Raw genomic sequence first — 20,027 nt, 5'->3', positions numbered from 1 at the left:
TCATCGTGGATATAAACCCCAGGACCACCCGAGTCGTGACAGCTTACACCCACAGCTACCGTGACATCACCACCAGCTATACCTAACATTCTACTCTACCTTCGCTGGAGACAGAAGGTTTGCGTTTCAGACGTTTTAATACAGAGACAGGAAGTTTGTGCTGAAGTTAATGGGGATATTCAGTTAAAATAATAAGTTTGCCGTGTTTACGTGGGTTCAGAGGTACTTGTGTCGTGGACCTATGACTCGCTATCACGCTGTGGTGTGGTCAGTCTCCTGCCTGTGTTAATAATAATAATACTAATAATAATAATAATAATCGGTTTATTAATAGAGTTGCAGCCGGTGGCTGAAAATATACAGACTTACATTTGATTTAGACATAATGATATAATATGCATTGAATACATATACAGGGCTGTACAGTACATAAATCAGGAGTTGTTTATTATTTTAACAATAGATGGGATGGTGCTGTTCTTATATCTATCGCTGCGGGCTCTTATGGGCTGAATTTTGTTGTAGTGGCGGACTGCGCGAGTAGGGTGGGGGGCTGCAGGTGGTGGCGATGGCGAGGGTGGTGCAGTAGTCCACGGCCAAACCTTTCCAGTGCTTGGTGGTGGAGGTCACTGAGGGAATGAGGGATGGCATTTCCAGGGTGGAGAGAGCGTTGGTGTAGCCGGAGTATTCTGCGCCGAGCATGATTCTGCAGGCCCTTTTCTGTACCTTCTCTAGCTGACGTTGTTGGGTGGAGTTGAGAGAAGACGACCAGGCTGGTTTGCGATGAAGATATGGTGTTGGTAATTAAGGGAAGTTTGTGGTGTTTGTAGTGAAAGAGAAGCTTGTGAGGTTTGTAATTAAGGGGAATTTGTGGTACTTGTAACTAAATATTGTTTGTGATGACGATTCAAGGTTGATGTATAGTACCTGTTTAAAAGTGGAAATTCTTGAGGAAGAATGCGTGTGCTGTGTGTAGCTTGTCTAAGGGGGGTATAAAATTTTGTTCAAGAAGCAAAATTTCTTCTCTTATTTTGTGGGGGCTGGGAGGACAAGATTATGCATGGGTGTGTGAATGTGTGTAGTTTATGAGTGTGTTTGGCCAAGCTCAAGCCTCACTTTAGCTGGCCTGGCGGTGATGATGTCATTGGTGTGTTCCTGTACTCTTGCCTTATTTTTCAGGCATCACTGAGCAGTCAAAGTGATACCATTTTATATAGCTGTTACCTGTAATATGTACAGTCAGTAATTTTTCGTTTTTTATAGAAAATAAAGGAAACCAACATAAAGCTTCCCCATTATACTTATGTTTTTCATAATAATAATAAATAAATAAAATAAAGAAATATTGAAGTGATAACCGCGGTAACATTATGATATGTTCTTATTACCATTATACTACTGTACTATTCCAGATGTTACTAAATGTTACATAATACTTCCTTGAGATAAATGTATAGTGTATATCAGGTACCTAAAAGAGAGCTCAGGTTCTCAACTGGCTCAGCCATGTTAATATTGTTATTATTATCCACTCTGTATCTGTGTTTTTTCCGGCCAAATAAACTGTTTCAATTCAATTCAATTCAATTTAAATTACAATCTTCACCACCCGTACATAGTTACGCTTTAAGTCGAGAATAATCAGATCATTTTTAATCCAGGTTTTAAGAAAATCTGTCCACACGAAGGAGATGCTAAGGACAAGACGGCGTACAATTCCATTGTATTTTGCTAAATCTTCCAGAAATATAATAATTTATATTTACCTTTAATATTCAGTTTCTTGCCCTTCAGCACCTTGACCAGCCTGCTGAGTGATGGTTGTAACAGTGTGGTTGGCAGCCTTGACGGTGTTGATCCAGGGGTGTGCAGCCCAGAATACCAAGATCATCATCAAAGATCCTCATGCTGCCTCCGATACACGGTATGTTATCCTGAATCCCCAGATAACACTCTCTTATATTCTTCTCCTAACAATCACTCTTGGTTATCACCTCAAGATAACCTCTTCTCAGAGCTCATTTAATGTCTTCTTACGATATACGATAATTGTTTTATTTCCCATTTCTTAAAGTTTGGTTTCCTTACAGAATAATGGCATCTACTCTTAACAAAAGGCTTAAAATCATTTTCAGGTGTATTCAGGCAGCGAGGACTAAACTTTTAATTGCAAACTTTTCACACAATTGTTACCATGAAGTGCTCAACAAAACTTGGTATGGTATTGTATCAGTCGTCCGCATGCAGATTTCCAGTTAGTATTATGTTACATTTTTGTAACAAACAATTTTATTTATTAAATTCCAGTACGAGGAAATAATTCTTAATTGATTTGGTAACTTAATTCACCTGTAATGAATTCATATGATGGAAGAGATCCTCACCTGAGCCTCGTCATCTCTATGGAAATTCCACTTGAGCAAAATTGAGGTCAAATCATCTTTTATTATCAGATCCAAAAGTCACTCGGCGTGCATCAGTACAATAGCACGTTACACCTTTATCAAATATTTAAAATGCAATAGCTAGTACACTGACGATGGTTAGGACGACCGAAGAACGTTAAAACATACAACTGGACGTCTACAAACAAACCGTGGGTAAACAAAAATCTCTCGGTCTCACCGGCAGGGAAAACAAAACCAACTGATGTTTTGTGTCATCACACCCGTGACGTATACAATGTCTGGTCACACTAGAACAGTCAAACATTCCTCATAATGTATCCCTTAGATCTTACTTAAAATATTCCCGCCAGTATCATCAACACTAAAGAAACTAATATGTACACACACACACACACACATACACACACACGTTGGCACACACACACACACACACACATGCGTGTGCTTGCACACACACACACACACATGCGTGTGCTTGCACACACACACACACACACACATGCGTGTGCTTGCACACACACACACACACATGCGTGTGCTTGCACACACACACATTCACACGCTCGCACACACACACATACACACACACACACACACACACAAGACAATGCACTTTTTAGATTTACAGAGTCTGTAAACCTGAGGTGGCCGACGAAGAACAATGGCGGGAGCAGTCAATGGGAGGGCACACACCCTTCCTGTTGTCCTGTTTCACCTGTTAACAGTCTACTTACCCTTTACTTACAGTCTAACACTTGAACAATTTCTTTTAATTCTTTTATATTCCACATTAACCTCTCTCTCCCTCTCTCTTCTTGCTAGTCCTTGTCATTTTCTATACAGTTCTCCAGTACTTTACCGAGTGATCCTGAAGGGCCGATAAGGTGGAGAGGTTATACACGAAGCTCCTGCCAGCACTACTACGTCATTTGTTTTCTTCCCCATCTCTGGAATTTCCTTTCCTCTCACGTCTTGCCACAACATGCAACTTACAACATTAAATGTGGGGTGTACACTCACCTCCTATTACGCTGTTCAATTATACGTCTTATTCTCTCTTATCCACAGAGTACTAGGCAAGTCCAGTTTGAATACGAGTAAATTTTCAGTTATATTAACGTTTAGAGGACAATGTCATGTCTACCTACCTTACTCCAACACACAGTTAAAGAGCAGTTCATGATTGTCGCCTTCCTTAACGCCGACCTCCAACTTCCGTGCTCCCACAGGTCCTCCCTCGGGGCTCTCCAGGCCATCTTCAGCTCTCTCGCAGGAAATGTACAAGTGTCAGTATCTACCCAAACAGTAGGTCGTCCTAACCACGGCTTGCGACCTAACAAATATACATCATCGAGCTGTATTTACTGGTGCAGGACCCCGGAGAACTCCTTCTACTGCTGCGGTCAGCCCACCACGCACAGGCCCGGTCAGTGATGCATGCATGGCCTACTCTTGTGCTACTGTAACGTATAATGTGTCAACATAGTTATATAGTATATACAAATTTTTCTTTATTTCAATGTGATATGAATACCTACCGCAACAGTTATCATATATTTAGCGCAACGAATAAAGCTCAATTTTCTTGATAATATAATCTGGTTATTAAGTCATAAACACAACACTACAAAAACTGAAAGATATATAAACGTGACCATTGGACCACTTTATGACCAGTCTCACTTGCATTTTAAACAGGTAGTTAACTGAATGGTGTAATATAGAGTTTAATGGCAAAAAAAAAAAAAAAAACTAGGTAAATCACCAAGCAAATTTGATAAGCTTAATTCCGGAAAATTTATTTCAGTATCGACGGCACACAATAAACTCCATCAACAATCACATGAAACCTTAATAACAGTACTTTACTGTTTTTAGGTTATAAATCATTACATTTATAGTTCGTTTAAATAGTAATTTCTCTAGATTAATTACCAGTATTACAGTCACATGAAATTAAACTACCTTACCACAACCTGAAGAAAGCGATCAGAGTGGCCTGCGTGGCTACCTTCCTCCTGCTGACCATCTCGTCACAGCAGGAGTTAGCGCTGTGCGGGTTCTACACGGTAGCCAGCACTGACCAGACGAACGCTGCCATACCTGAAATATTGAGACGTTCGGATTGCACAATGTCGTAAGTGGCTTTGAGGCAAAATATTGGTGCTCGGAATCCGTATTGTATAGATAGTCACTACGCTCAAGTGTCTCATTAAATAAATCAATGTAAACTAAATAAAAGTTTTTTCAGGATGCTTGATGGTACTTCTGTGGACTCATAACTTAATATTTTCTCACTACAGATAAACCCGGGTGTTGCCCCAAAGTCCGCCCAAACTGCCCCAGACTCGGGCCACCGGTGCCTTGTACTCACGACTTCGACTGCGCTAACGCAGCGGACAAATGCTGTTTCGACAGGTGCCTCGAACAACACGTGTGTAAGCCAGCCAGGCCTTGTTTTGGGTAACGACAGCTGCAGACATCAACAAAGGTGTGCTTTCTCCTGTCTGTCGCACATTCTACTAGACTGACCCATAAGTGAGTCAGGTGTAAATTTTTCATGTTAACTTCATAAGTTACACGAGTAAAAACTGTATTTGTATATTACTATACTGGTATTAGAGATGGCCATTCATATTCCAGCTGGCTGATGAGGACCTGTCTCACATATGCCAGATATGTGCGCAGGTCAGAGATGTTTGTTGTGGTGAGAGTATTGGGTGTAATAGAGAATCATATGAAAGATCACACACAGGAAGTATCAAGCCAACGCTGCAGTGTCTCTATAGTTCCGTATTATCAACAAGAACGTTCGTTTACACTGCACATTTGAGAGCATCAGGAGTGTTGTACTGCTTGCATTTTTTTGCCTCGTTTCTCAACCACATTGTGCAAAAAATAATTAACTACATTAAAGTGAGGATCGTAACCACAAGAAAAGTTGTTTCCTTTTAATATAAAACATGTATTGCCTTCCGTTATGATAGCGAACAACTCAGCCAGTGAACATGTCCAGTACACACACTACAAGGTATTATGCAGTTCACTTCCAATCACAAAGTTATATTATTGAATTTGTTATTATTTGGCGATAAAGTTGAATAAGTTTCAGTCGACTGTAAAAGTTATCTTAATTTATACATTTATTGTTATTTTAGCTGTGCTGCCTTAATAAACTATAATAATTAATGTTAACAGTGCGGTATTGTCCTCCGTGATGTAGCCTGCTTTATTATGGTGCAGTGAGGATTTGTGTTTCTCGAAAGAAAGATAAAAATACGCCTAGTCAACACAAGAACAACGAGTGGCCGTGTTTATCTCCAGAACACTTAAACTGCCCCACACCCCACCAGGAGGACTCAAGACCAAGGATGCTATAGCCAATGTGACTCAGGTGTTGACGGCCAGGAAGTCCAACACAATAGTATTTACTGTAAATTAAAAATCATATAATGTGTACTTAGTTTGTTGTTACCGTTAATATAAATTTTTTGTCTACAGGAACCTGGTGAATCAGAATTATCTGATATGTTGAGTACAGTATTGGCACTTTAATTTTTGTTTTATTATAGTAATTTTTATCCGAGTACTTGAGTACTTTATAAACTCTTTTTATTCAAGTAAATTTTTCCAAATACTTCGTCCGCCACTCGTTGTTTGTGCGGTACTTTTTCCCGCTGGTAATGTTTGCTTTTAATTACTCTGTACCTACCGTAAGATTAATGCTCTTTATCTTCCTTCTTATATTCCTTGTCTTCCGGGGCAAACATTGCATAAACAAGCTTCAAAAATTTCAGCTTTACCTCTCCAATTGTAGATTCTTCCCAGTTTATACTCTCATGTAATGTGTTCCTCTAGCGCTGGTAGTCATCATGAACGTCATAATATTTTCCCTCAAATACCACAGCTTTACTTTTTAAAATTGTGTTCCGTCTTAGAGTAGTGTGGTGGCTGACAAACATAAGTTTTTCCCAACATGAACTTTGTTACAATGTGAGAGAAATTATTCTTGCGCGAAGTCGAGGAAATCCTCCACCTCGTATTGTGATAATGAGCTTATACAGTCTGTTGTTGTCTTTTATTATCTCAATGCTCGCGCTACACTCAGTCAACAGCTCTCCGGAAAAAGGACTGTGACTATAGGACATCACAAATAAACATAATAAAAGAGAATCACAACCTAACACTACTAATGTTTTCTGTCTCGCTGGTTGTACACATGAGGGTGGGTTCACTTCGTCTCAGTTTCCCCCCCAAATATAGTGTTGGTAGTCAAGAAAGGTTAATTAACAGAAGAGAATAGGAAATATATGTAGGAGGGAAGCAGGAAGGAAGAGAGGGAGGGAGAGAGGGGAGCTAAACCTCGGTCGTTGACGTTACACTGAGGAAGTGGGAGGCCGAGGGAAACGGAGGAGAGTGGGGGGGAGGGGGGGTTAGGACAGGTGCTGTGATGGGGAGAGTTGAAAACAATAACATTTACTCACCTGACACACAATAGTATCACCAGTATACTGAGTGAACACAGCCCCACCCCTCCACACCCTCTCACGATACCCACCCTTCCACACCCACCCCAACCCACTCTCAGGTCCCCACACCCTCTCACAACATCCACCTCTCCACACCCACACCCTCTAACAACACCCACCCCTCTACACCCTTACAACACCCACCCTACTATTACCACGACCAAGGTGCATTATCATGCATTTCACAACAGTCCTTTAGGTTTTTAATTTCTCTGAATAGCTTAGCGTCATCTGTTAGCCTGTGGACGGGAGAATGAACAGCACCTGGCATATCCTCTATGAAACAAACACCATCGGTCTCGGCACAATGTTTTGTGGCTCACCTCTTACCATGGGTTGCACATGACGACCTCGTGGTAATTAATCTCCACACGCTGCTTGGGTTCTTAAAATTTCCAATCCACGCCAAAATATTCCCCAAATTATGAATCCTTCCAGTTTAATTTTCGGCCTTTCGTAGGGTAGCCTACTCTTTCAAATACCTCGGCAATTCAAGGCATATATTATAGTGCCAATATTGCCGCCACGCTCAGGGAGCTATGGCCACATTATCCAACTCCTCCTGCAGCTGCGACAAATAAAAACGTCCGGGCATAAACCCGTGCTGGTAGTCCTTCACTAGGGTGTTCCCTTGTACTGTAGATGGTCCATCATGGCATCACTTTTAATGTTCTCTAATACTTTATAACTGTACAGGTCAAAATCACCGACCTGCAGTTATTCGTGCAGTGGCGATCGCCTTTTTAATATAAAACTCAAAAATGCTAATATCCAATCATAAGTGATCTTTTGTTCATCCATACTCCCAGGGCCAAGGGTATTATGAACCGTGAGCTTAGATAATTTAGTTATAACCATAATCTTCTGAGAACATCCTGTATATAAACAAAAGCGCAGCTGTGAGTGTCACTGCTGCATATGCATGTGATAAGCATTTCCCTGGCATCATACTGTACCTCGCCTCGCATCCGCCACAAAAATTCGCGCATGAATAATTCCAGGACAAACTGCTAGATCCCTTTGTTCATGTCATACCTGCTGATAATATTCATCACAGTTCATTTTTGTTGCGCATTATACGGTATAATTATTGTTCGTCTCCGTTGTTGCATATTGATAATGATTCTCCTATATTGTAGCAATAATAATTTGGACAATATAAAATAACACCTCCAAGGTCTAAATAAATTTTCATATAATACCGAAATTCTTCATCATCATCGTTTCACAGCCATTTTTCACGCTTGTGTGGGTTAACCGCGATTTACCTGGTGGTAACTGTTGGGTAAAACCAGAACGAGATGCCCACCCCCGTCAGTTCACTACCACCAGAAAATGCAGCCCAGACCCCAGACCAGGGATGGGTAGAGCTCAGGTAACCAGGTTTCCATCAGGCATTTTGAAGCAAAGTCTTACGGCTGGATGCCCTTCTTAGCATCAACCCACAGGGTGTGAACTATTGGCAAGGTAGGTGGCATGGTCGCAACTCCCTGAAGTAACCAACCCTAATCAATGTGCCAATATGTAAACTCGACCTGCCACCTCCGCCTTAAATATTGCGTAACTGCACTACGATTTCACAATACTAAGAAGCACTGAGGTGGAGAAGTGACGCTTGTACAGTACATAAAGCAAGAAATGGTCAATTATGGCTAAGAAATATTAGATTATGAAGTAAGAAAAGGTAGATAATAAATTTACAAATACAATTTATAAAATAAAAATTGCAATTTAATAAAATAAAATTTTCATTAAGGCAAATTATTTTTGGACAAATAGAGAGATCGACTAGCTGAACATAAAATCACAAATCTTCCGCAAGTCAGCTTGCTGTCTGTGTGCACACCTTGACACTACCTGTATCACGTAGTCACAATGGTTCTGGGGAATAATATTGAACTTCAGTTTAATATGACTACAAAGAGTTTTAATTTGGCATAAAAGATTAAAACAATATCGATAACACGACAAAAAAAATGAAAATTACAGTTGGATTTAATACGCTAAATGTGTATAGCATTCAATTAAACAAGTTTCTGTAAACATGAAGAGCGGTTTGTTTGTCTGAAAAAATTACCAGCAAAAGATAATTGTGCAAAAAAACGTGTCGGTAGCGTGGTTAGTTGGTCAAGCTATCACCGGAGCATGATTAGTTGGTCGAGACGTGTCCGCAGCGTCATTAGTTGGTCTAGACGTGTCGGCAGCGTCATTAGTTGGTCTAGACGTGTCGGCAGCGTGGTTAGTTGGTCAAGATATCACCGAAGCGTGATCAAAACATAAGAACATAAGAAAATAAGGAGCCTGCAATAGGCCCGTTGGCCTGTGCATGGCAGCTCCTGTCGAGAGTTACTACCACTCTCTATCATCCATGAATCTATCCAGCCTCCTTTTGAAACTTTCCAGCGTTCCAGCATTTAATACAAAGTTCCTAAGCTTGTTCCACTCGTCCACCACCCTATTTGTGAACCAGTTTCTTCCTATCTCCCTCCTAAACCTAAATTTATCCAACTTAAATCCGTTGTTCCGAGTCCTATCCTGCTCGGATATTATAAGAACTTTATCTATATCCTCTTTATTGATTCCTTTCACCCACTTAAATACTTCTAACATATCTCACCGCACTCTTCGTCTTTCTAGGGAATGCAGCGTGATTAGTAGGTCAGGATATCACAGGAGCGTGTTTAGTTGGTCTGGACGTTTCGGCAGCGTGGTTAGTTGGTCAAGATGACACCGAAGCGTGATTAGTTGGTCCAGACGTGACAGGAGCGTGATTATTTGGTTTAGTCGTGACGGGAGCGTAATTAGTTGGTCTAGACGTGACAGGAGCGTGGTTAGTTGGCTTAAACTTGACTGGAGTGTTATTAGTTTCGTTGATTATTATAAACAAATGGGTGAAGGGTCATTAGCTAATGTAGAAAGTGGATAAAACTCCACGGGTGGTTACAAAACATTAGGGCGGTAGGTTAAGGGGGGAAAGCCAGTTAGTTGGAGTAAACAAGGAGCGGAGCGTGGTGTTGGGCGTATACAAAGGCCACCGCGTAGTGAAGCAGACAAATTTTGTACAATGATGAGTAACATTAGGGCGGGCTGGCGTCAGGCAGGTGTCCCTTTGTGTGTGTGTGGGTCCCTCATTTGCCTCGGCCATTGTTTCTGTGGGTATTTAAAGGCCGCTAGAACTCTCTGTACGTCAGTCACACGTGGAAAGTAAACCACAACAGGTACACTCCTCTGTTAGTCACTGCAGTCACTCTCCCTCCCAGTACTTTGCCGTGACAACGCTGCTACAGCTGAAGGCGAGGTTCCGGTGTACTGCTAGACACTCCTACAGTCTGTACAAGCACCAGTTACTCATACAGTCACTCGACAGCTATGGTAAGTGATCATTGTCATTGTACACAGTTTATGTTTTCCACGGTAAATTTTATTTTAATTTGTTTACATGGCTGAGATTTCCCCATTAAGTTCTTTGTTCTGTAACTATGATTTAGATTTCAAAAGGTTGTCATATAAAGAGTAATATACAGTAAGTATCGTAGTAATAAAAAAACGAAAATTAGACAACTCATCTTCATAAGAGTTGACTTTACTTTTATTTGAAATGTTAATTCATCATTATTTTATATATTAAGGAAAGCCAATTAAGTATTTGTACTAATTATGTATCACTTCAGCGACACTCCTGGACAACTTTATTGTTCAGGCTGTTACCATAATCGACTCTTGTTTTAATCTTTTTTTGTTACAAACTACTGTTGTTGTGGCTTGACTTGGAACAATATAAATGTATCTTGTCAACATCATTTATTACATCATTAACTTAAGTGTCCCATACTCTCGCAAGGTACAGTAATTATTTGAATTTCATTTGATATTCAGTAACATGTTAGCGACTCTTCTTTTATTCTATTGACAATCAACAGAAAATTTATTTATGATTCAACTGTGAATCATAGATACTGTGCGCTGTTAAGTGAAGCTATTAATATGAAAACTGATGTGTAAGAGGTTAATAAAGTAGCTTTCAGGTTTTATCATTTTGTTTTCAATAATAATAATTGTTGTTTGTTATCATTATTCTTGTAGTTGCCTGGGGGTGGGGGTATAAGAAATATAGTCCGTGGAGAACAACTGACAATGGTGATCAACGTGGCTAATTTACTATTATGTGACTTACTGTACATCTTGATCTTATTCTTGTTTCAGAGAATGAATACCTTAGTCCTCGTGGTGGTAGCTTGTGTTGTTGTTGGGAGTTTATCCTCACCTACTCCCTCCGATGCTCTGACCGAGACTCACCAAGACTTGACGACCATAATTCCAAGTGACTCAACTTCTGATGATACGAAAGAGAAACCTCATGATCGCATCCTCAACTGGGGACCCAACAGTTTGGGAGGTAATGGGTTTGGTAACTTTGGAAGCGTAGGGCAGTACCCGAACACACCTAACGTGCACATGCCCAGTCAACAGTACCCAGGAGGACTGTACCCGGGCCACCAAAACTTGCCCGGAAAATGGCCAGTGGTGCACCCCGGCCAACATGGGTCGGAGCCGAGGTACCCCACAACCGGGTGTAAATACTACTGTTCACGTTACAACCCTTGGGACATCTATTGTTGTGAAGGTCAGTCAACTTTACTGCTTTTTTAAGTATAAGGAGATTCTGAGGTAAATTTTAGTCATAATTTATACAATACAGTACAACTTATGAGGATGCCAGCGATCGTCGACCTGTTGGTTTGATTTCTAAAATTAGCATTCACCTTATTGTGAGTCTCTCAAAGTCTTAAACTTATGAGAGAGAGAGAGAGAGAGAGTCAGTAAAGTAGTCCTACACGCTTACATTGATCCATATAAGACTTATAAGTTATACAAGTTTGCATTAGTTCAGCATGCACATAAAGATAAATATTTATAAAAATTTACAGTGGTTCACCGTGTGCCTGAATAATCAAGTTATACAAACAATGATAATTTTTTAGGTAAGTCTATTCACCCAAAGTCGTTGAAAGTTGTTTCCAATGTGGATTATATATGGTACAGTCGCCCCTTGTGTTGCTCCACGAACCAAGAGATTCAGACTCATGAACCCGAAGCAGTAGACACTGGTGCATTATTCTGCCCATAAATGCTTCGGATTCATGAGTCTGAATCTCGGGGTTCGTGGAGCAGCAAAAGGGGCGACAGGACTTCTGTTCACGACTGTACATGTAAGATACTCAGGGTGTGTCTCGTTGAGTAATGAGATTATACTGTTAGATGCATTATTTACAACTGCAATTTGCTTTACTGCCTTCAGAGTCAACTTCATACGGGAAACTTCAGTGTCCAGAGATAAGAGAATCCTGCCCTGGCAGCTTTCGTCACAGCGCCTTGCAATACTGCGTACAGGACAGAGAATGTCAGTATGGTCAGAAATGCTGCTTCGATGTGTGTGTACATCGACACGTGTGTAAAGCTGCTGAGCGACGGTATGGTTGAACTCTCCTGCCATACCTCACTAGCAGTCACACTCACCAAGAATTCAGTCTTTACTACAGTACTACTACCGCCAGACACTCTTGGTACTTATACACTCCAATTCTCAGCTTTACTCCTGTTATCAATCGTCACCATGTCTGAAGGGCCCCACATTAGTCTGCGATGTCCCGCGACCATTACCAGCGGTTACTAGGTGTGTGGTGCCCCATGGCTACTGCTTTAGATTCTTCGCAGACCATCAGTAATTTCAGTAGGCGTCACCAAACAATAATCACAATATATTGATCGCAATGTATTAGGTGTTGCAGCGGTTTAGAGGTTGCTAGTACTTCAATTTTCATAAACACAGCTAATGAATAACTCTGGTAAATTGCTGACCTGCATTAGGATTCCTGTAAGATAACAGCGTTTCAATAAGCGTTAGGGTTCATGTGAGTGTAACACAAGAAGGAAAAAATAATGTTAGCCATTTTACCCAAGAAACAGTTAAGACATTTTTATATTAAATGGTTACTGAAAGTATTAATTTTGCAGCTATGAATTTGGTCAAAGATTTTCTTGTAATCTAGAATATACTGTACACAATTTACGATGAGCCACTTCGGCCTCAGTGTGCCTAAAATAATATCTTAATTATGTATTGTTAACTTACATTTTATCCGGTATATTTCTATTTCCTTAACCTTTGGGGAGGATGTGATAACAAAAATCCTGGGGAGCATCGAAAATATATGAAATCAATTAAGAGTGTGTGTCTAGTTAGATGTATTCAGGAGTCGAAGCTTTGTTCCAGTCACAGCTGAAGGTTGAAGATGCCACAAGTCCAGAAAATTGTGAGAATTGCAAACCCTTGGAACAATCCGACAGAGTGTTGTGATGGCACCGAGTGTGAGCTCTTTCAAGACCAGATTTGACCAACACTGGCACAGGTACAGATATATTCTGGAGCCAGTACTTGCCAACAGGGCGTAACAGAGACGTGCTCGATCAGTGGCGAAGAGGATAAAAGTAATTAAAAGTCTTGTAGGGGTCGGTGATGCTTCAAATATTCAATTTAATGATATTATATTTTATAAGTGTGTAATTACTCTTCCTAACAGGACTCTTAGTAATAACACCAGGACTAAAAGCCTCCCTGCGCTACGTTGTTACATTCGCCAAAAAGTAAAGTGCGACCCGCATACACTTGTTCACTCCGTACACCCAAACAACTCAAACTACATACATGGATACTCGGATGAATAACACACCCAATAAGTAACTCTCTCGTAACAATGCTTATGAGCTGGTCATATTTACTCCACATGTGAGATCAACAGTAGGACAAAAAACACTTCTGGCTACCTCCTCTGAGCAGCTGGCTGTGTGTAAGATCTCAAAACATATCTCTTAACACCATGTACTCTACACATAAAGTTAAATGCTGCTTTCAACATAGACTCAGTACACCTTGAATGCATCATCTGTAATCAGACCTATCTAACTTAATGTAAAACATATGCATTCACTATCAGTTTCAAATCTCTGAACATCATATGAGGTATTAATAAATATCAGAGTCCTTAAGGTAAATGAGAGAAAACGGAGGACTCAGGCGAACTGAACCGGTGAGAAAACGGACGTCTCAACTGGGGACTCAATAAAGAAGTTACAGCTACGTGTTTTATGGGCTATTGAGCGTAATATGAATCGTCTGATTATACATGGTCAGCACATTAGCAGACAAAAGACGTAAAAAGTATAAAAGTGATTTTCACAAAACATGTATTTTTCTTCGATTTCATGAGGTGAAAAACTGTTTAAGGCTGAAATGCCATAATTAAAGTGGATAGTTAATGCGCACAATTAATCTACTTTCACCCATAAAAATTCTCAGGTATGAAATATTGCACAGGATTTACTCTTAATATTGGTCGGTAATTAAACTTTTGATAACGTCTAGCAAGCTGCTGGTTTGAGGGAGTTATCCATTGCCTTCTCATATTCTATGATGCTAATATTTGCGAGGTAAGCTTATATATTTTTGTAATATGTACAAAGTTGACTTAGGTATAAGTTAAAGGAGTTACATCAAATATTACATTACATTACATTATATTACACTAAGGGGAAACATGAATTAAGACTTAGAAGTTGCCAACACTTACTTATATATTGAGTCTTTGAAAGGGAGAGAAGAAAAAAGTATAAATAGTTTACTCCATAACGTTTCCGTCGGAAATGTATATTTTTCGAGTATTTTGACCGATAAAATTAACAACACATCGCAACATTAGTTGTTCAAAGTGGGCAAGGCTTTGAAGTAGAAGGAAATGTGATGTAACTCTTTAAATTTATACTTAAGTTAACTTTGAACATATTTACAAAAATATATAAGTTTACCTCGAAATAATAACATAGAATATGAGAACTCATATAGTAATAGTAATGGAAGTATTACGCTTATGTTAACCGTGGAAGCCAACTGTTTGTTTGGTTGTGGACTAGTTTAGTGACGTAAGAGCGGATCGTTGACGAAGCTTCGAAACTCATGACTATCCTTCGTTAATACTTATCAGTTTTATTTTAGGTAATGGTGGATAGAAGTGATTTAAGAAAATTAATGAGATTATAGATGACGGACCAATCGTGTATGGTGTTCTTTCCGCCGTCCAGTCGATTATTTTCATATGAATCAGTAAAGCGAACCAATGAATTAAGGAACCGAAGCACCTCAGATTCGCCACTCGCCAGTGATCATTAGAGGTACGGCAGTGGTGGCGGCAACATGTGTGTGTGAGGTCATACAGTATTTGATCGCTATTTCCATGTTTTACGTTTGCTGTTTTTGGATTACCTCGTGTTTGTGGCGTCGTGAGGACTTCCAGGACTCTACGTTGTGGTTATTAGCAGTTGAGTGAAGGTAAGGTGATAACAAGTTGTGTTGTTGTACTGTGGGGTCCAGGGAGGAGGAGGAGGTAGTGTAGCTCTCCGCCGTGTGTACAGGAGTTGTGGTGGTATTTGCAGAAAATAACAGGGCTCACGTGGGATTTCGGGAGCGGTCCACCGAGGGCAATCACTTCAGGTTGAAAATCCAGCCAGGGAGAAGGAGACGAACCAACAGCAGGGATTCACTTGGATCTTGGGTTGTATATCGTAACGTGCGTATTTCTCTCCCACAGGTCCAGGGTTCGAATCGCCTCTGGTTTAAATGTATGTCTGACGTAGCACGATTTCCGGTTTTCGCCTGCACCAACATTGGATAAACTAACCTCCCAGATGGCTTATGTCCCGATATCAGGTGTTCTTACATATGGTAAACAAAAATACTCAGCCTTTGGATACACCCCTAGTAACTACGCCACTAGCAACTACGCCACTAGCAACTACGCGTGTATTATCATTTTATATTTAGCCTTTCATCCAGAGGTTTGCCACTGAGGGAATTAGTATGACTGAACATTCATAAATAGTAAATGAGGAACTCTGAGGTAGGTTATTATTGCACGGGGACGAAGCCATAATGTGGGGTGAAATGAAACCTAACCTAACCCCTGTAAATCAAACCAAGTGTGTCTGTAGTGATGATGAATTGTCTTATAATAACTGGGGATCATTCAGCAGCATCAATCATCATTATTCATCATCACCATTATCATCATCATTCATTATTTATCATCATTCATCATCATCGTCGTCATCACATATATGCCATCATTATCGTCATCATTCATTATTTATCATCGTCATCACATATACGCCATCATTATCATCATCATCATCATCATCATCATCATCATCACACACCACACATTACCACCCCTGAGACCTCTCCCCCGCCCGCCTTGACTACCAGCAGTGTCAGTTGGTACAAATTAGTGGTTATTTCGGTTCGTTTACGACATTTTGTAGATTTTTCTCATAAAAAATAAATATATCGTAACATACCAAATAAAAATCTTTGTTTGGCATATGCAATAAATTCTGATTATCTACATGACATTACGTGTAATTTATTCAGAGTGTATTCATCATGCAGAACCTCTACCTATGGGAATATGTCAACCTGTCGTTTGTATCATGAGTTCTGAGTGGCTGGTCACCACAAAGGAAGGGCTGAATCTGTATCGAGAGTTATGAGTGGCTGGGTACCACAAACGAAGCGCTGAATCAGGAGTCGAGCTTGGGGCCACATTTTTCTGAACCATCTGTGATTTTTGTTGATGAGCTGAATAAAAAACTTTTCCTATTATTTCCTGCAGAAGCAACTCAGTTTTTCTGTTAGTGAGCATTTACATGTAATATCCGGTCCTTATCATTACAAGAGCGTCGATTAGATAGAAGTTTCGATCGGGTGGTTCAGTGTCTGGGAGTCGAGCTCTCAGTTGTCACTTTGGAAGGTATCAGTACTTTCTTATGGTGTCAAATTAAGCAAAACAAATATGGCCACGCCAGCCATCCGATTAAGTGTTATTACTAAGTTCCCAAGTGACGCTTTATATCATGTGCTTCAACACCACAAGAGCGTATGTTCGTACTGGAGATGGTTCAGTGTGTGGTGGAGATGTGGATGACCTTTAGACCAGGGACAGCCAGACGTGGAGGGAGGGAGCCGGCCAGTAGTGAGACGGTCGAGGCGATTAGTGGATGTGTGACGAAAGTTAACGTTTATAAAATGCTCCTAAATTAATACATCCAGTTGTCAAGGATTATAAAATACAGACGCCATCATGTGTGTGTTGGTGTTGAAAAATATAAGGTATGTCGCTGTGTATATTTCCCTTACAACTTATTTCTCTCTCCAATCTACGTCAATTCGATAGCCCATTAATTATATAGAAATGTTGATGACTGGGACTTAATTATACTGAATGATCTTGACAGCTTCACTGGGGTAGAAATCCATTTCAACGTGATTTGGTTGTAGGAGTTTAAGGTTAGGTACCAGAACAAGGCGACCACCCACGCTGATTAATCCGACCTTCTCCCCTAGACCATTATCCAGTTTACCATTTATACGGAGTCCTTTAACACGGCTTTAGAGGATTATGAACATTAGATTAACACCTAATCGTGTCCATGATCAAACCTTATAAGTGGTTGTTCCCAGTCGGCGTAATAATGTCTCAACTGTGTACATTATGCCTTCAGTCTTCATTGGTGTATTCTTAAGTGTTCTAAGTGGTCTATGATTGTCGGGAACAAAATGTAAACAGCACTTTTAGGCTAAAACGTATGTAACAATATAAGTAACTAAGCACTCAGCGCAGCCAAACTCAGCTCGACATTGGCCACCACGTGAATATTAGGCACCCAATCAGATTTTACTTGTTATACACAGAAGTGCCACTTTTGGTGGTGTGTTAGGGTAGTTAATCTTCAGGTGATATAAGATGGGCTGCTGCTATATCTTCGTGATTTCATAATTTTATCTTGTTTAAACCAAACACGATTTATATGAACGTTTTAAATCCCAGTGTAAGAGGCGGTGTTACCTTGTTCACCTGACAGTCAAATATTGTAGCCAGGAACAATCAGATCCATCTTGAGTACATCAGTGGTCACTGTGGAGGAATGGTGGTGGTGGGGAAGTGTCTGTGGTGGTGGCGGCGGTGGGGAAGTGTTTATAGTGGTGGTGGTGGGGAAGTGTCTGTGGTGATGGTGGGGAAGTGTTTATAGTGGTGGTGGAGAAGTGTCTGGTGGTGGTGGGGAAGTGTCTGTGGTGGTGGTAGGTAACTCGCTTGTCAACCTCCAATCACCAGTGTAAAGGTAATATTTTCGACAAGTAGAATAATATACTTTTGGGGGAGCTACGATTTACCCAAAAGTACCAAAAAAGTATAGCAAATAAGAGTATAATCTTAACGAATATCTGTTATACATACACAAAACATATTTAATATTATTTTTAGTATAATTTTGTAGAAATAATTTTTAAGCTGAAATAATAAACAGCGAAATACTTTCAGTATTGGCGAACGCTAAATTTCAAAGAGTTCGTGAACAAGGGAGATAACTCAGATCCATCGTGATGCACTTCGCTAACCTAACCTAACCTAACGAAAAGTAAATCCTACGGCTACGTTAAATACCCCAAAGTAACAGAAACATCGGTAATTATATCTCCATTTTGGATAGGTGACTCTTTGGAATGTAGCGTTTTTCGCTGTTTATTATTTCATTATTTTGACTACATTTCAATGAAAACATTATTAATCAGGTTTTATTGATGTAAAACATATATTCGTTAAGATTTACCCTGATTTAATATACTTTTGGGTACTTTTGGGTAATTCGTTGTGCCGTACTTTTGTGTTATAAATTATTACAGTCAAGTGAAGCATAATGGTCAAATAAACAGTTTACTTTCCATTATCACCGTATTTACTGTGTTGGGAAAAAATATTTGTGACCTTCGCAAGATATTCACTGATATTTAGGGAAATGAAGAAGACAAATTAAAGAATATCACTATCAGAAAAGAGGATGTTCTAAAGAAGATAAATAAATTAAAGAAGACAAAATCCCCAGGTCCGGATGAAATTTTCCCTCGAGTTTTGAAAGAGTGTAAGGAACAGATTAGCGGACCCCTCGTAAATTTATTTACAAAATCATTAGACACGGGAATTGTGCCAGACTTGTGGAAACAGGCAAATGTAGTACCCATATTCAAAAAGGGTGACAGAACATTAGCGTCAAATTACCGGTCGATTAGTTTGACGTCAGTAGTGGGGAAATTTCTTGAATCAATTATAGCAAATAACATCCGATCGCATTTAGAGAACAAAAATTAATCTACGATTCTCAACAAGGGTTTACAAAGGGAAAATCTTCTCTAAAAATCAGCTGACTTTTTTTTTTAGGAAAGTCTTCGAAGTAGTAGATAATGACGAAAATTACGATGTTATTTACTTAGACTTTAGCAAAGCGTTTGACAGAGTACCGCATCAGAGGCTTCTGAGAAAAGTTAAGGCTCATGGTATCGAGGGGAATTTTTAAATTGGATAAAATCATGGCTTACCGATAGAACACAGAGGGTCAACGTAGATGGTGTTAAGTCAGAGTGGGGCTGTGGAACCAGTGGGGTTCCCCAGGGGTCAGTACTGGGCCCACTCTTGTTCATAATCTACATAAGCGATCTAGATACTGGGATCAGCAGTGACATAAGTAAGTTTGCGGATGACACCAAAATAGGGCGGCAGATTAATTCAGGGAAGGATGCAAATGCCCTATAGGAAGATTTAAATGAACTGCAGGAGTGGTCAGTAAAATGGCAAATGAAATTCAACATCCAGCAAGTGTAGTGTACTTAATATTGGAAGAACAAATTCTGTCAATATATACAGCCTTAACAACATCAACCTAGAGAAGTCGACTTGTGAAAGAGACTTAGGTGTACTTGTAAGCACGGACCTACGGCCTAGAAAACAGTGCGTTAATGTTCGAAATAAGGCAAACATGAACCAGCTGGTTAAGTCAAAGTTACCAGGTTAGTTCATGTATATTATTATTAGGCTTTAGTAACGAAACCCAATTGAAGTTTCTTCCTTTATTAAAAAGTGTTATTTGCATAATTTCTGAGTGTAGATCAACCGGAAGTTCCACTATATATGAGTGTGATAAGAAAGGA

At 39.9% G+C, this 20,027-nt stretch overlaps 2 protein-coding genes across 2 annotated transcripts; both read left to right on the top strand.

Moving 5' to 3' along the window:
• On the top strand, positions 1–5,963 carry LOC121864219. The gene is made up of 4 exons (XM_042363264.1): positions 1–117; positions 1,795–1,924; positions 3,638–3,834; positions 4,712–5,963. Exons 2-4 carry the CDS (start codon positions 1,818–1,820, stop codon positions 4,873–4,875), a joined length of 468 nt encoding a protein of 155 aa, XP_042219198.1. The 5' UTR covers positions 1–117; positions 1,795–1,817; the 3' UTR covers positions 4,876–5,963.
• A 4,150-nt stretch (positions 5,964–10,113) lies between these two features.
• LOC121864218 lies at positions 10,114–13,083 on the top strand. The gene is made up of 3 exons (XM_042363263.1): positions 10,114–10,309; positions 11,141–11,561; positions 12,237–13,083. Exons 1-3 carry the CDS (start codon positions 10,307–10,309, stop codon positions 12,416–12,418), a joined length of 606 nt encoding a protein of 201 aa, XP_042219197.1. The 5' UTR covers positions 10,114–10,306; the 3' UTR covers positions 12,419–13,083.
• The last annotated feature ends 6,944 nt before the right edge of the window (positions 13,084–20,027 follow it).

Source organism: Homarus americanus, unplaced genomic scaffold (genome assembly GCF_018991925.1).
Source record: "Homarus americanus isolate GMGI-L3 unplaced genomic scaffold, GMGI_Hamer_2.0 scaffold26351, whole genome shotgun sequence".
NCBI classification, from domain to species: domain Eukaryota; kingdom Metazoa; phylum Arthropoda; class Malacostraca; order Decapoda; family Nephropidae; genus Homarus; species Homarus americanus.
Note: the sequence above shows the minus strand (reverse complement) of the source record. Positions and strands in the feature narration are given on the sequence as shown.

Coding starts and splice junctions, on each gene's coding strand:
- LOC121864218 (XM_042363263.1), top strand. Junction 11,562..12,236: donor GGACATCTATTGTTGTGAAG/GTCAGTCAACTT, acceptor TACTGCCTTCAG/AGTCAACTTCATACGGGAAA.
- LOC121864219 (XM_042363264.1), top strand. CDS start 1,818: ATGGTTGTAACAGTGTGGTTGGCAGCCTTGACGGTGTTGATCCAGGGG. Junction 1,925..3,637: donor CATGCTGCCTCCGATACACG/GTATGTTATCCT, acceptor GTGCTCCCACAG/GTCCTCCCTCGGGGCTCTCC. Junction 3,835..4,711: donor GCCCACCACGCACAGGCCCG/GTCAGTGATGCA, acceptor TTCTCACTACAG/ATAAACCCGGGTGTTGCCCC.